Source organism: Malurus melanocephalus, unplaced genomic scaffold, assembly GCF_030028575.1.
Source record: "Malurus melanocephalus ecotype Western Australia unplaced genomic scaffold, MMel_1.1 scaffold_40, whole genome shotgun sequence".
NCBI lineage: Eukaryota > Metazoa > Chordata > Aves > Passeriformes > Maluridae > Malurus > Malurus melanocephalus.
Window position 1 is genome coordinate 871,564 of NW_026623272.1, and position 16,593 is coordinate 888,156.

The following is a 16,593-nucleotide window of genomic DNA, read 5'->3' on the forward strand; positions in this document are numbered from 1 at the left end:
GTGCACTGACATTCTGCTGGAGTATTGAGATGCTGCATTCCTGAAGAGTCATTTGCCAAGCAGTGACTAAAATCTGGAAAGCTGTGACTGGAAATTAGAAAACATTCGTATTCAAATTAATTGGAAGTGACAAACTGATGGCAGTCTGACCAGAAACAAAAGGAAGAGTTGTCTAAAAAGCAAATGTTTGTGAGATACGCAATAGTCAATACATGTTTAAAATATGGCCTTAAATTCATTCCATCAGAGGTGTAAATCTTACCCACCAGTTTGGCTACGTTGTAAGGTGCTCTGCAGTAGTACATGTCTAMTATTGAGATGTCTCAGTTCCTCTCCAGGTCACGTTGGCAGCAATGGCATTGTGTGAAATGAGCTCTGCTYTAGATGAACAATCAATTGGTGTATCTGTTTTGTATGTGTGACCTATTAAGGTTTTGATAGAAAATCAATGTCCTGCCTGTCCCAAATTATGTCAGCCATCCACAGGGATAACTGTTCCCAAAGCTACTCCTGTTTCCTCTGAGCAGCARCTTTAGCAAAGTGAAAGGAATACCRTGAAGAAGGCATGAGGCAGCAGGAGCCTCCCCTACTCTGCTTTCCTGGTCACCATGATACATCGTCCTTGTGAGTAAGAACTTTTCCTGCTTCTTTTCCTAATGGTGTGATCATATTTATAGACCCACAAGCCATATGAAATACTGGTAAATTTTTAGAACTGTTTTCCTSATGAACAGAAACCCTGCAGCTCCTGCTGAGGTCTCTGAATTTCACTTTTCAAAACTGMACTTTTAAGATGCTTTAGACTATCTTAGACTTTGCTGGAAAATATAGGTTGCTGTTCATGAAACAGTTTTTAATTTTGATACACTGTGCCTAGCCTACAGAAAGCRTGGTGGCAAATCGATTATGTGTTGTACACAGTACAGTTGTAAAGGCAGCAGTAATATGGCCAAGCCTTTACTTAAGGCTTGGCCCTTTTTTTTTTTTAAAGGCACAGGCACAGTTTGCAAGGCTGAAAAAGGCTGGCATTGTACAGCTGCTCTTCTCCTGATGTGACTCCTATGTCTGGCCTGACACAGAAAGCATGAGCTGCTGTTCTTGCTCTGCAGTGGGAATAGTTCTGAAAGTGCATCTAACTGCACAAGTCATTCTGGATCCAGCAAAAGAGCACAGTGTTCCATAAGGAACACAAAACTAATCAACAGCAGTGCATTAGAATTTGTATGTTTAAAAGTAACATAGGACAAAAACACAACCAAATTCACAGTATTTTATTGTGTAGTATGAGCTTTCCCAAAGGTAGCAGTGTATCGATGTGCCTGAATTGTACTATCTAAGAAGAAATAAAACATATTTGTTAAAATGCCAAAGGGAAGAAAACCACACTGATGGGAATTTGTATTTTGTTATCAGTATTACRTATGTTGAAGTTACATGGCCCTTGTGGTGGATATTAGGGATGGTGACTGAGGGACATGCTTGGGGCTGTGAGAGTTGGGTCTGTTGAGGTTCTCAGGGTTGGGTGTAGTGAAAGGGAAGGGCAGAGGCTGGAGGCAGTAACAGCAGCCTGCAGAACTGTGCTCCCAGGGCTGAGCTGAGGGCTATGTGCATGTGAGGGGGAACACCTTAAATTTCAGTATACCTGGAGCAGAAATTGCATTGCTGCTTTCCAAAAATAAAAAAAACACTGAAAGGATGGAATGCTGAGCATATTTTAGCATCTTTGTGTTCCTTAGAGGAACAAAATCTGATGGATATAGTCAAGAAACCTTGTGCATGTTTTAATTCATAGTGAGTGTTACCAACATCACTAATGCTTTCTGGTTATGTTTGGGCATTTAGATAGGCTCTGCAACTGCTTCCAGGATTTGGTTAAAATTGCTGGGAACTGTTATGTTGAGGCAAGCCCTTACCTTGCATGTGTGTGTAATTAGGACTATTGTATGTACCACTCTTCTTGACTTACATGAGCTCTTCAGGTTGGGCATCATAACCTGATGTGATCAGTAAATTGTGTGGAAAACAGCTGCTCTCAGAGGGACACTGGCCATTTCTTATACAAGAGAAATGTGTGCAAGAGCACAAGACTGCTTCTACCTCTGTCCTCTTCCACGGGGCATTTTACTGCAAGTACGCACTTGGGGGAGGAATGCCACTTTGTCAAAAACACATTACCCAGGAGCAGCATTCAGCCTCCCATTTGTTCYCAGACCTGACAGAAGCATTGCAGTGAATGTTCCGAGCTGGAAGAGCTGCTGGCCATGGGCATCTTAATAAGCTGAGCAAGAATCCTATTTTCTCTTGGAAGGAACTTACTCTGTGCTGCCACCACAGGCAATTTTTTTTATAAATGACAACAGCTTTGATCCTGACTAGGCCTGCAGGCACAGACACACGTTATAATAGAAATAGGATCCTCTGCCAGCCCTAAACTAACAGCATTACAGTTCATATATTGCAGTAGAGCCAGGGTATAGCTGGGCAGCTTTTCAATGTGCCACAAGAGATGCTTGCACTCGTGTGTTTTAGTCGGGTATTAAAAATCATAATAAACTACCAAGTGTTGCCATTCACATTTAACTTCCCCATTCTGGCTTTGCTGCAGAAGTAACTGTTCTGTTGCTTTGAATTATGATGAAATTTTACCAAGATGTGTTGGTTACCACAGCACAGCTCCACAAGAGGGTGCTGAGAGCCCACTTTTGAATTTCTAGCACATCATAAATGAGGAGAATGCAGAGAGTTGCAATTCAGCTGTCTCATGTGCCAGTAACACTCATGGTGATGAGATACACCGTACATACATTCATGGAAGTGGAAAAGTAGTGCAAAAGCTGACAAGTACTAGTAAATCAAATCCAGACCTGCTCCTACTGTTAAAGCACACAGGCAGCAAACTATTTCAGGCTGAATACACAGAGTGAACAGTACTCTTAGGATAGTGAACTTGTCATGGTCCTAAGGAAGGACAAGTCTTGCATGTTAAAGGGTGTTTCCTGAGTCATGGCAGCTGCAAAATTTGTCCCTTTRTTTGCAGAACTGGTACCTTTTGTCTGAAGGCTGGGCAGTTCAAAGACTGAGATCCTGGAGCCTGCTTTTCTCCTTCATTAGTCCCTTTGAAACTGCTCTGTGTGGGCTTCCTGCACTTAACAAGATAGAGGATGCAGTTCARGACTAATTCATTTAGTCACTCATCTTTTGTATTCTATTTGTACTTACAGCTGGTTGTTAGGGTGGGAAGAGACTATTACAGCTTCCTAGTGTTGGATTTTTTCAGTGATGATTGTGAGCTGAATACAATGGGTGCTTGTGTTGTCATTCTATCTTATTGACTCTGATAACACTGCAAAATGTTAATTTGCTTTGGTACTTAATCATTGTAATACTTCACATTTCCCAGCATTTAATGCAGATTAGTGATTAAGATGCTTCTCAGAGAGGTATGTGTTGTCATCTCTATTTTTCAGACGAGAAGAAAACTAAGTGTGCTTTATGTGGGTGTGTGAGTGTTTCATCTGCCCCAGGCTCACTATAAGATTAGAGCCTCAGAGCTAAAAATGACTTGCTCAAGGCCTTGCAGAAGAGACTAATCCCCTGACTCCCTAGCTCTGCTTTAATCATTTGTTTTCTTAGCACAGTGTGATTTCAGATGCAGCCTTATGAGGTTTGACCGAGATGCAGCAGATAAAGGCTCAGAGGCAGTAAATCCTTGGATAGCTCTGTAATGAAAACCACGTGGTTTTTAACACACATGTAAAATGTAATTTTTTATTATATAGAAATGACATATTTTGTATAAACATGTATTTACAAAGCTGTAGAGCTTCGGTTTTGTTTTCAAAAGCTGTCATGAAGATGACCCACTTTTTTTTYCCCCCCCAGCAGGATTCTTCTAGGATTTGAGAGCCCTGAAGATGCCTCTTTTGTGGATAAGGGCAGTAATGAATGAATGAGAGCTGATGATATTGAGCTGATTCCTGTGTGCCAGGGGAAAGCCTGCACTTGCAGGTCTGGCTGCTCTTCACAGAGGTGTGGGCACAGTCCCAGGGTTTCTTGGCCTTAAGTTACACAAAAGCCACATAAGCTCTGTTTCTTCCTCAGGGTTTTGTTGAAGTGCAGCTGCCTGAYGAGCTAGCAGCCTCTTTGCTGTGGATTGTGCCTCTCACTCCTGTCATTTTCCACAGCCTTTGCTCTCTCTTGCCTTGCACATCACCCCTCAGGGAAGCGATGTACTCATGCTTTGGGAGAAGGAGTGGGTGCTGCAGGTTCTGAGTGTGCTGCTGCTTCTGCAGGGTGGTGGATCCTGCTGTGTCTGTCCTCACATAAGGCGCCTGCTGGCTTCCTCTTAGGGTATCTAAGAAACCAATTACTCACACTCCTGACAATCAGCAAATAAATCAAGCTGCAGGATGAATGAGGTGGGAGGGAGACACAGCCTTCACTGCGGCACTCCGAAACGCCACATTCCTGCTCAGCTGCAGTGTTTCTAGGAATGGCTGCAGGCACTCTACAGCAGGTCTGCATGGCTCATCTCGTGCCTGCCTGCCAGGCAGCAGCAATGTCACACCCAGGGGCTGAGACAGAGGATGCAATGTCACACCCAGGGGCTGAGACAGAGGATGAGACACCCTCTCATGGGTGGGGTGGAAAGGCTGGGAATGCATCCAGAATTGGGAATAAACTGGCAGCTGAGGGGACACGGTCAGGGATGTCCCTGAGCTTTGTGCCCCTGTGCCCCTTCCTGCCGGGCTCCTGAGGGTCTGAGCTGCAGGGGAGGATGGACACATTCTCCTTACCCTTCCCTGTGCATCCCAGCACCCCAGGCTGTGTCCTACCAAAATAAGTTGTGTCAGCTCCTGCTGCCAGCCCACAGGGGAGCGATCATTGGGTGAGGGGCTGGCTCTATTTTGTGAGCAATAGTGGGACTTGAGAAACAAAAGTTCATGTGTTGAGTCTGTGTGGCTGTGTCTGTGTGSCTTCCAGCCCAAGGGAACCAAGAGCACACAGGGGTAATGAACTGGTGTGAAGAGAACATTCAGAACGTATAATTTTGCTGACTGTTTTGCCACGTGTGTGTCCTGGCATACTGAGACGTGCTGGGGGCCAAGGCAGTGGCTTTGGTATTGACTGCTTKTGTTGCTGCTGTTTTAAATCAACAGTGGTGTTTTGTGTCTCTTCCCTCCTGAGCTGATGCTGTATAAGAGTTCTCCATAATGCTTCTCATTGCCTCTTTCTATTGAGTATCAATGGTCTTTGGACTCCAGCTCAGGTGGTTTTATTCTGTCGGTGGAGTTTAGGTGATGGTGCCTTAAGTGACCCTGTTGGCATTGCTTCTTCTTGAGCCTTGGCTTCACTTAAAATCAGTGCCCATCTCTGCTTCCTGCAGCTCCCGTGTCCCTGCTGGCCAGGCTGGTCCTGAGAGCAGAGCAGAGTGGTCAGATGCTGATGGGAAAGCAAGCCAGGAAGTCTTCCAGAATTAGGGACTTGAACCTCTCTTCAGCAAAAGCTCTTTCTGCCTAAAACTACATTTCATCTAAAGTTTRTGCTTCTGGAATTGATGTGCAAACCCAAAGCTTTATCTGAATGTGTGACAWTGGGGGAATAGAGGGCATGGGCCTCTTCTAKCTGGTTCAAAGAAACCCTTTATTCTCAAAARGTTGTGCCTCTTKATACTTTCAATTTTCCAGGTGTGCAGCCTTCCTGTGTTATGGCTCTGTGTTGAAAACTGCTGGCATATTTCATTAGGATGGCTTACTGTGTGTTTCTGTTTTGTGTGAAACTGTKTGGGTAGCCACATCTCTTTTTCTTCATGCATTAAATAAATTTCTTTATGGATTTCAGGGTTTTTGATTCCTGCCCTTTCCTGGCCTTTCACTTTTTTCATAATACTGACTAGTGCTCAACAAAAACTAGCAACTTCTTCTGTGTTGCACAGTGGAATARACGAATTATAAAGTCAACTTCTATGTTAAACAATACGTTTTTATCTTTTCTTGTATTACCTTGACACATACCCTGCTATATAGATCAAAAAAAATCTTCAAAAAGGGAAGAAGGAAGAGAAATATCTAGGAAAGSCTGTCTCTTCGTATTTCAATACAAAACAGCCTTTATGGCTGTTGTAGCAGGATGCTCTGCTCTGCAGGTTTCATGGGTCTGTACTGACAAAACATGTAATTTTGGCGTGTTTTCTCTTGTGCTTGTCTCAGACACGAGGCACTTGAAGGCCAGTCTCATCTGAGTGCAGTGCTAGCAGGCTGAGGGGTTTATTTGATGCTCACAGATGCCGTGGATGAAACAGCAGGGAGGGGCACCAGACCTCAGACCATCTCTGCAGTTCCTGCCAGGCCAGGTTGGTGCCCAGGCTGAACTCCTGGTGACCCCTTGTGGGTGTGTTAATGCACAGAAATGGTTGGCAGAATGTTCCAGTGGCAGTGCAGGTATCAACAGGAATTTTTGGTGAGGATGTGATGGGGCCCTTTCAAGTGCTGTTTATCCCACTCTCTTTGAGGGCTCCCTCGATGGCAGATGTGTCCCCTTTCAGAATGGAGCTATTTTTGTTGTCTCTCTGTGCCAGTCAGGCAGGCCCTGTAGCCTGCCTGAATAAATACTGGGATTTTCTCACAGGAGATCATCTGTTCAGATCGATGCAGTGCCTTACATCCACTGCCAGCTTCCTGCTGCTCTCTTGGATGCTGCTGCCTATATCCCTTTGCTTGCAGGGAGAATATTCCCCTTGTGTCCCTRCCTCTAGCTGGGAAGGAGATACACTGCTCCATTGTTTACCTCCCCTAGAAGCTGAGAGCTGTGACTCTCTTTTTGAGACAGTCTGTATTTGCATTCCCTGGGTTGGCTGGGCAACAGCTAATCAAATAATTACATTTAAAATAAGATTTAACAAAAAAAGCGCRTCTAAAAATAAAGGCAAGGTGTAGTCATGCTTGTCACCAACAGAACCAGTCAGCAGTGTGTTCTGGGGAATGTTTCCCATGCAATTAAGGGCCATTTAATCTTTCTTAATGTACTTAACTTTTTGGTTGCATTTTTAAAAATCTATTTAGATGTTCTGCTGCCTTTGCAGTGTATCTGCAGATCCAGTATCTCCTCCCATTTCTTTTCCTTCCATTTGCCCTGCCTCCTGTGCTTTACAGTCTTCTCACACAGCCTTGACAAGCAGCTATTCAWACTGCAAGAGTTTCTGCTTGTGGGCTCCAGTTCTGTCCATGTTTAAAACATAAATAAAAATAGCAGTGTTGGGGKTTTTTTTAATAATAAASTGAGGGTCCCAAATAGATAATTATGCTCCCTTTATAAATAAGCATATCCCAGAAGCAGAAGAAATTCTGTACTTTTTCTCTGTCCTCAAACCAAACAWGGGACTGAGTGGGACCTTCTGGGTTGTTCTGTATAGTCTCTTCCTGCAGCTGGACTCATGCATAGAATCTCTCTGTAAAAATACATTCAGCTCTGTTTTAAAAGCTTTGGGCTTTCAGAGAGGCTTTTTTTTTTGTTTGTTTTGCATTCCATTGTGGTCATTTGGAAGCTGTTTTTGAACTTTCCTGGTCTTGTGGTCAGAAACCTTCTTCTAATTGTCAKCCCAGGAATCCAGGCCTGGACAAGGACCTCTTACACTGGGTGTGGAGCCACTGCCCAGCATCTGACCAGACTCAGCGTTTCTTTCTGCCAGTGTGTAATTTACATTTACAGCTTCCAATTTGCTCTGACCTTGGAACAGAGCTGCAGCACGGTGAGGTTTCTGCAGTGAGGTGAAAGGACACTCGAGGTCAGCTKTGGGCAAAAGGGATCTCACCAGGTAAGCACTGTGAGTTCAAAAGTGGCACACAGTTTCAGGAACACTTATAATGAAGTGGCTACAGCATGAAGTCCTTCTTATGTGTTTACTGTAGCATACAAGACAAGTTTTGTTAGAAGTCTAAGTTTGCTGTGGCTATAAATAACTTKGTTGGCCAATGTGGAAAAGAGGAATTAAATGTAACCAAGGAATAACAGAAAATRGAGTTTTAAATACCTGTTTCATAACAGTCTGATTTTAGGGCTGAGATACTGGACCATGTTGCATACTGAGAATTAGTTTGTCTTGTGTGGTACATATTTCATTAAAATATATTTAGCATAGTGCTTGGCACCATGCTAAGCCCAGGATTTTTGTTTGGTTGGTGTCCTGCAGACCTTGAAGCTGCCTTTTGTTCCTTGATATCCTCATGTCCTTACTAAGCAATATAAAATATTCCATGTTGGCTTTGTTGAAGTTGGTGGTAATGTGGCAGTKGAACTCAGGAGAAGCATTTTGAATGTGGAGAAAGATCCAGCTGGATTTTGCTGAGCATTCAATATTCTGGATTGGCCTTTGAAAGTGTGTAAGTAACTGTTACAAAGAAGGTGACAATTACACCTAGACAGGTCTGAAAAGGTCGTGAGGATATAACCCAAAGTGTAGCAAGACTGGGTGTTCAAATTGCAAATCCTCTGCTCATTTATGAGTTCACAAACCTCTGTAATGAGAACAAAGGTGCCTAATTACTTTTGATGTGGAAAGATGTCATCTTCCCCTCATCATGCTCATCTCTTTCTGTTCATTGTGGTGGGATCAGATACACTGCCACTGGGGAATTTCAGGTTCTGAACTCCCACATCACACTGCCAAAGGGTTCAGAGGCTTCTGARCAGACACTGCAGCATGTGATGTGGCAGCATTGGAAACCCCTCCACCTGTTTGAATCCATCAAATCCTACAATAACCTTGGSTGCAATGTAAGGCCTTAAATATCATCMAGTTCCAAGCCCTGTGTCATGAGTAGGATGTCATTTACTAGATCAAGTTGCTCCGGGTCTTATCCAGYGTGTCCTGGAACAGTYCAGGAATGAGACATCCCTGAATGCAGAATCTTGAAATTACAGTAATATTGTTGTGGAATAAAGCAGCTCTTAGCACAGCTGTGTCCTGAACTCTGCATGAGGGATCCTGCTCAGCATCTGTGGGTCCCAGGTCACATCTGTGGGGTCWGTCCCTGGCTCTGCAGACACATCACTGTCCTTTGTACAGGCAGCTCTGGCTCCCTGCTCTCACACTGCAGTGTCTTGGCCACCACCCTGTTTGGTCTCATTAAGCAGTGGGATTTCTATCAGTTAGTAGCTAATACAGTGTTTAATGTGTGTATCTGTGAGGCAAATTCCATTTTAGCCGGGTGCAAAGCAGTCAGGGATATCAATATTCCGTGTCCTAATGACAGTGCAGCATTCAGGATCACATTAAGGTCTCTATTGAGCTCAGCACACTGACGTGGCTTGTTGCTGGGATTTGGAAGAATCAAAACATTTGCAAATAGGAACGGGACTTTTAAAGCTTTTGGTTGCTTTGGACACAAACTGTCATGGCTTGAGGAGCTTTAGCTCGGCAAAACCCCTGGGGTATCAGCTGTAGTGTAACAGGGTAAACTGCATGGAGCTTTAGCCTTTTGTTGCAGTGTTTACACAGACAAAGGATATTCTGACACACCTGGCTACCAAATACTGTGGCACTTGAAGCACTTTGAAGTTGTTCTGTAGGTTTGGCTTTGGAGACATCAAAGGTTTACTTACAAAAGGGAAAGAGAGAGTTTGGCAGTGGTGGGCACACTGTAAGGTGGTGAGATGCACCTGTGGGAGCAACAGAAGCTGAAGCATCAGCTCAGAGATTGCCAGAGGGGCAGAGTGAGCAGGGGCTGTGTTCTGGGAAATGCACCATTTACAGCTGAAAGCTGTGTGTTAATAGGAGCTTGTGGAAAATGCGCCTTGTATTTTGTGGTTATATGCAAGTATCTCGTCCTTTAAAGCACACAGGAAAACTGTAGCATGTTTCTACTACAGTTAATCTGCTTTTTTTGATTAGTTGACTCTTCAGATGTGATTCTTGATATCACAGTGGAGGTATCAGTGACTGAGCATAACCTCAGCAGCTCATGTGATCTGCAATAGTATRAAATATTTGTAAGACTCAGAAAAGAGTTTTGAGGGCGTTTGGGGAGGAGGAATATACATCATAAGTTAAATATTGATGGAGATTCCATGATCTTTTTGTGTAACTATTCTCAGATTTTTTTTCCTCGCATTTTCTTCTAATCTTTCTTTCAATTAATGCATGTTTCTTCCTGTCCACATTTAATGGTTGCAAGGAGCAGTGGTTAAACTTACCATAATGTAAAAGATGAGAAAGTGGATTGTTCTCCTGCCAGTCTTGCTAGCAAGCCTCACACTGATTTCACAAGTGGCTTCTTGGAGACTTCCCTAAATATCAGGGAAAGCATGGAACAAAATGGGCATACAGATTTAGGACTTGTAGATGGGAAATGTGGATTTTTTTTTTCTGAAAGGCCATGAAAATGTAGATGAGCCACTTGAATTTGCTGCAAYAAGGACAATTGCTACATCAAAGTATTACACAGTCAAAGGGCTACAAGAATAATGGTTTTAGCAGCATTCTGAGCAGGAATTTCGGTGGGATAGGGAGGTTTGTGTTTTAATAGGTGCTTTGCCAAGAGAGYCTGTAAAATAGCCAAAGAGGCAGATGGCATTGCTGTTACAGTGCTGACCACAGGCAGCTGTGGGCACGAGTTCATCAGGAGCTACACTGCAACTCCTGGGCACAGGGAGCAGGAAGGAGCTGCAGTTTTCTGTACTTGTTCTTGTAACTGWCTGCAATATGCAAATATCCCAGAAATTACTGTTTTTAACTTGTAGTTCCTTGGCACTTCACAGAAGGGAACCCACTCAYGAGCTGCTCACATAATAACAAACTGCAGCAACGGGAAAATAGGTCAGGTATTGCAAGAGAGGCAATCCAGGAATCTGCCACTGGAAAATCAAGTTTGTCAAAGTATAATGCTATGGTGGCATCAGAACGCAGACAAAAATCACCTGTGCAGCAATGAAGAAAGCTGCAGAAATCCATCTCTAATGTCCTGTCTCACAGGATGGGGTGGTTCCTTCCTGAGGCAATGAGGAGAAACTTGTGCACTGTGCTCTTCCTAACKCACTTGCATTCCACTGATTTCATCTTTTCTGTTTCTGGAAAAAGTACATTCTTCAAGGAGAGGTTCCCTACTGCCTTTAATAAAGGAGCTTGAGGACTGTTCACAAAGCTTAAACCAGTGAAATGGATACTTTTCCCTTGATATTGTTTTGTTAAATCAACAATTTTGTAGGGAATGTGGATGTGTGTTTTTTATCTTTGACTGGACAGCAAAGATAAAAACCTGCTCTCCCTGATTTCAGGGGCCAGGTAAGTGCTGAGGTGCCCAGCTGTGCCCYTGCATCCTGCCTTGTTCTGCAGGCTGGGGCCAAGCACTGGCAGGCTCCTTGTCCTTAAAACAGGGATTTGGTGTGAGATGCACAGGGAATGCTCTGCAGGAAGGCTGCACACCTGGAAAACTGCTCGGGGTGTCTGTGCAGGGGGGTTTGGGAGTGGAGGGGCTGTTAAAAGGGCTCCTCTTTCACAATTTATTTTCTGCAGCTTCACTAGAACAGGTGTGCTTGACCCACCCACCCGACTGTGATTTGGAGTCAGATCTCTGTTGGTGGCATCAGACTCCACATCACAAAAGCAGAGAAAGTGACTGCACAGAATCATTTGAGCCTTGAAATTTTATTATCTTGTTTGCATCAACCAGTTATTCCTTTCAGCACCAATAAAAGACAAAAACCCCTCCATATTGTTTAAAATACCTTGTTTTTATCAGGTCGGTGATTGTGGTTTTCTTGCAGGTAAAGAAACCAATGAAAATATTTAAATTTTTCCTTTTTTTTTAATACATTTATAACAAAATGTCAGAAGGTGTGTGCTTACCATATAAAAACATTAGGTTCCAGAAGGATACAATACCGAAAAATCATTGAAATAAAAAAAGGTTATTCTTATTATAGGACTTCTAAACCTCAGCAATAATACAAGTCTTTAAAAGCATCAAGATTATATTTAAAACAAGATGGCATGGAAAAGTGAGACCTTCAGTAACAATTTGACCCTCATAATGGATAAAAGTGGGAGGTTTTCAAAGTGCTTGAATTGTATTTCTGTCCTCATCCTGAAGTGCCAGGAGGAGGTAAAACTGCTTCATTTCTGAGCTGATGATATGTGCTGACACTGCTGTGCTGCTCTGTGATCCAGGGCAGCTCAGACACCAAACTGGGGACAGTTGGATCAGCTTCATCTGGACCACCAAACAAAGGCCATTAAAAAAAAAATTCCTTATTGGAATTGTATGTTCCTTAAATCTTACTGTCTTACCCAACAAGAGGGTCTAGCCAGACTAACTGAGAGTGTTTCTGGGATAAACTTTGTCATGATACTGGCRCAAGGCAGGGAAACTCCTCCTGCAGCCAGCAGGACACATCTCCTTGGGCTGCAGACTTCTCCTGGAGCCAGGCTCTGGTAGTTTCTGTTTGGGTGCCTTAGRCAGCTTCTACCAAGTGTCCAGGCTGGGATGGAATAAAACTGAGCACCACTGGAATGAGTTAAATGCCTTTTCCTCCAGCATGAGGCTGGGTGTTATCTCCGTGTGCTCAGTGGCTCCTTCTCTAGGGTGTGTTTYTCAAGTGATCTAAAATTACCAACTCTGTCAGGACCTGACACCTTCAAAACTTCTGGAAATGCTTGGTTTTCAACTGTCCTCTTTTGTTCACCTGTTGTAGAGGTGCTGTTGTAAAATGCAAACTGAACGGGAGAAACTGAAGGTGTTACCTAGCTTTTATAAAAAGATGACATTTTGTCTGCAGTATCCCTGCTGAGGGGCAGGTAGTAAACCAAGCACAGTGTTATCACTCATTTCTTGAAGATGCCTGAAATCCCAGTACAAAGTGGGATAAGCATAGTAGAGTAAGATTAACTTGATTTCTTATAAATAACATTCTACTTATAAATTGGGTCATGCTATCCATAAGCAAAATAGGATTGACATCCAAAAAAGCTTTCCAGGGTTTGATCTCCYGGGCGTGGTCCCATCACCCCCAGCCCCGGCTCTTTATTTATTCTTTTTTAAATTCAAATATTCTATTCTATAGTGTCTGCCTAAGGGCTGTGATGATTCATTCCATGCCAGCACAAGCACTATCTGAGTGGATTCTCTGTGGGAGGTTGTGTGGACCTGTGGTAGTTGGAGTTGTGTAGGCAAAACTCGTTTTCCTCCCAGAGGTCACTGTCCTGGAAGGGGGAGCCTGTTCATTGCAGCTCACTGCCACAGACACTCTCTGACCCCTGCAAGCATTGCCGAGGCATCAGAAGGCACAGGATCAATGCAAAAAACCAAGGAGCATCTGTACAGTGGTGCCACAATGCTGAACCTCCCAGCAGCACTCCCTAGCAAAGCCAGATCCCTAAGACAGTAAAGTAGAAAGAACTACTGACACTGGTTAAATGTACGTGTATTGTGTAAGAGAACATTTTACAGCTAGCCAATTCTTGAGCACTGAGAAACTAGGAGCATCAAAGTCTAAAAGTTTACTTCAAATCTGAAAAAAACATTTCTCAACATGTCTCAAAAAGTTGACRGAAGTGGCTGATTTTTAGTCAGCACAAAGCCACAGGACGAATTTTRAAGTAATTTAGACCATGTTAGTTTTACTGTAAATAATGTAACATTGTTTGGCAGTAGTTTTATGTTTGTATCCCACACAGTGTCAAATTCAGCTCCTGCAACTGATACTTGGTGAAATTGATATCAAATTGTAATTTACATTGTTAGGAAAATTATTAAAAATACCATACCTTGTAGTTAGTCTTACTACTGAGAAATAGCTGCTGGACAGCACACAAATTGCTACTGGTACTGTTTGGGTTTTTTAAAAAAGGTTAATAAAATACAAGCAAGGTAGAAAACAGGATTAAAAAGCACTGGTTTGGGTATAAGTTTTTCTGAATTGGGTGGAGCAATAAGAAACCAGAAAAACACATTGCACATATGTGCACCCTCTGTATAAAGACAGACATACAAAGTGGGAATATGGTGGTGCACTGGGGTAGTACACTAAAGTCTCTGATTCTGTAAACTTGAATTCTTAATTTTATAAAAAGGGCAACTGAGTCTGGTTCCATTTTTGAGTCCCCATGGGTTACACTTCAAAACTACCCCACGGTTTGGCACAGTACACTTTTAAGAGGCAGTCTCTGCTGAAGGGACCCCAGGACTGGATAATGAGGCATAAAAAGTGTCAAGACCAGGTGCAGAGGGAGAGTGTGAGCAGTGGCCTTGCTGCCTCCTTGGAATTAGCCAATACTTTTAGTCCTGTACTCTCATGACTCTTAAGAGTTTCACTATTTGCAAAATCAGGCTGATCTAAGTACAAGTTCTGTTGTTTACTGTAGCTAACTAAGCAAGTACCAGAGGCTGTGCARACTGACATTTCTAATTTAGATCTATTCTGATTTAGCTCAAGCTGATTCACAGCAGGTGTAAACTAAACCAAAACAAGAGCATCCTCAGGAGTTTGTGGGCAGCATAACTAAAACAGGTTACTTAATGGAGTACATCTAATASTGAATTAACTCTTCTTAACACAGGGAGTTTGTAATGCAAGAGGAAATAATACTAAACTTGATAAAAGACAGGCAGAAGAAACTAAGTAATGGTTAAAACAGACGGGGTCTCCTTGTCCTCCCAACAACACAAACCCTCTGAAATTAAATCCCTAAAAATAATGCCAAGTCTYGTTATGGACCTGATTCTCAGTTTTTCATTATTTTTGTTAAGGTTACAGAGGCTGGGTAGGTCAGGTCATGGGGACAAGATGGCAGAGGGGAGCCCCACATTTGAAGAGCTTTAGTGGGAAGAMCCTAAGAATCAGATGGCAAGAGCCCCATTCAAGTCTGTGAGTGCATCACAAATGGAGAGTCGTGTCTCACAGACATCAGAACAGCCTCTGTTCCTGGGAAGCAGATACCTAAGGCCAAGAGTCACAGTTCTATTCTCTACTCTCCAGCTGGCCACATTCTACTTCCCCTTTAAGTGTACTGATTCCTTTAGAAAATTGTCAGGTTATTCTGCCTTATCAATCATACATTGTTCTACACTTCTTCCCCCCCAAATGTCACTTACGTTTATTTTTACTCTATATCTAGCATGCATTTTACATTTCATTTCCCACTTATCCTTTCTAGCTAAGGCAGAATGTTGGCTCAGGTGTTACCAATGGTACTACAGGAATCTATTCACTCTACTGTAACATACATATCCCATACCATAATTCAGAACTGTCCCACACATGGGAAAGAAAAGACATTACAGGGAAACTATTTCTTCTTAAGGGAATAAGTTGCATTTAGAAAGCTGAAGGCCCGATTCTGGAGTCATCATTCAGACAAAACAGTTCATAATTTCAGTGGGAACACAGCTGGAATAAGGGTGGAACTGTGTTCTTAAAGTCTCAATTCCAAATCTTTTAATTATCCTTAAATCAGACAGGAAGATACTGATCTGCAAATGGAAGAGAGTTGTTTGGTTTAAGGTCTACCTGTACTGACAGAAGGGTGTGCCAGTCCCAGGACTGGCTCTGGTTTGTGATTTCCCTTCCCTGCTGCCGTTCCCAGGGATCCTCTGGCTGGTTTCTCTCCGGTGCATGCAGTGCGGGCGCATGCGGCTGCTGCAAGCACGCTACGACAACTGGCACAGGCTAAAGAAAGAGAACAAGCTGCAGCTTCGTAGTTAGACAAAKAAATGATGCAAAAAACCATTGAGCAGCACTAACTCACAGACTAAGTACAAACTAAATTGTGCTATATATTAGTATAAAAACATGTTTTAGTAAGAATGGCACTGGTTCAGAAGGAATTAGGACTTCCATCTTGGTTCCGTTCGGTCCACAGTGAAAGCATTGTAGGACAGGCCTGCCCTGTTGCCTGAGCCACTTGTGAYGGTGGCTTTTGGCCACAGCCCCTTCCATTTCTTCCCTTTTTAGATCCATATTGTTGGTACTTGGAGTAACCCAGGTCAGGTCTGGTCATCTTTCCTAACGTGGCACCAGAATAGTTCATTCTTATCCTCTGGTATTTTTGAAATATCATTCGTGTTTCCCTCTTCCAGTCTCTCTGAGCTGTCAGTTTTAAGGATCATCCTCTCCTGTAGACACCATGAGGCGCATTGCTACTGGCAGGTGGTCTGTCATGCCTGCTAACTGGGTAATAAAGCTGAACTCTTCCACTTCCTGCAAAAGGAAAACAAAMGTAAGAAAAGGAGCTGAGAAATCAGTCTGTCACTCCACACACCAGGACTCAGCCTCTTTGAACTGCCTTGGTGTATTGACAGAGGTGTGGGACCAGCCTGGTTTGGCTGGGCTAATGGGGAACTGCCACTCAKGGCATGGCAGTGCTGCAGGTGAGCCACTGGTAGCACCCAGCTGAGTTGTCTGGATGAAATCTCTTGTACCTTTTCTTTCCATTTACAGTAAYATCTGTGTTGTTCCAGACAGACTCATCTGCAGTGCTGCAGTAGGTGATCCATGTGCAGGGTATGGTAAACACGWGTGAATGAGCTCCTCATTTTTATCATGGGACTCTGTACAAGGTTCTACACTAGGAAGCAGACTGCACCCTACAAGTTCTCACTC

General features: G+C 43.2%; 1 protein-coding gene across 1 annotated transcript in view; it reads right to left on the reverse strand.

The window, feature by feature from the left end:
• Nucleotides 1-11,637: 11,637 nt before the first annotated feature.
• SMPD3 (sphingomyelin phosphodiesterase 3) overlaps nt 11,638-16,593 on the reverse strand; it is a 33,343-nt gene continuing 28,387 nt past the window's right edge. Inside the window, exon 7 of the mRNA XM_057364605.1 lies at nt 11,638-16,191. Within this exon, the coding sequence (XP_057220588.1) occupies nt 16,090-16,191 (102 nt within the window). The 3' untranslated portion in view covers nt 11,638-16,089. The remainder of the gene's footprint in view (nt 16,192-16,593) is intronic.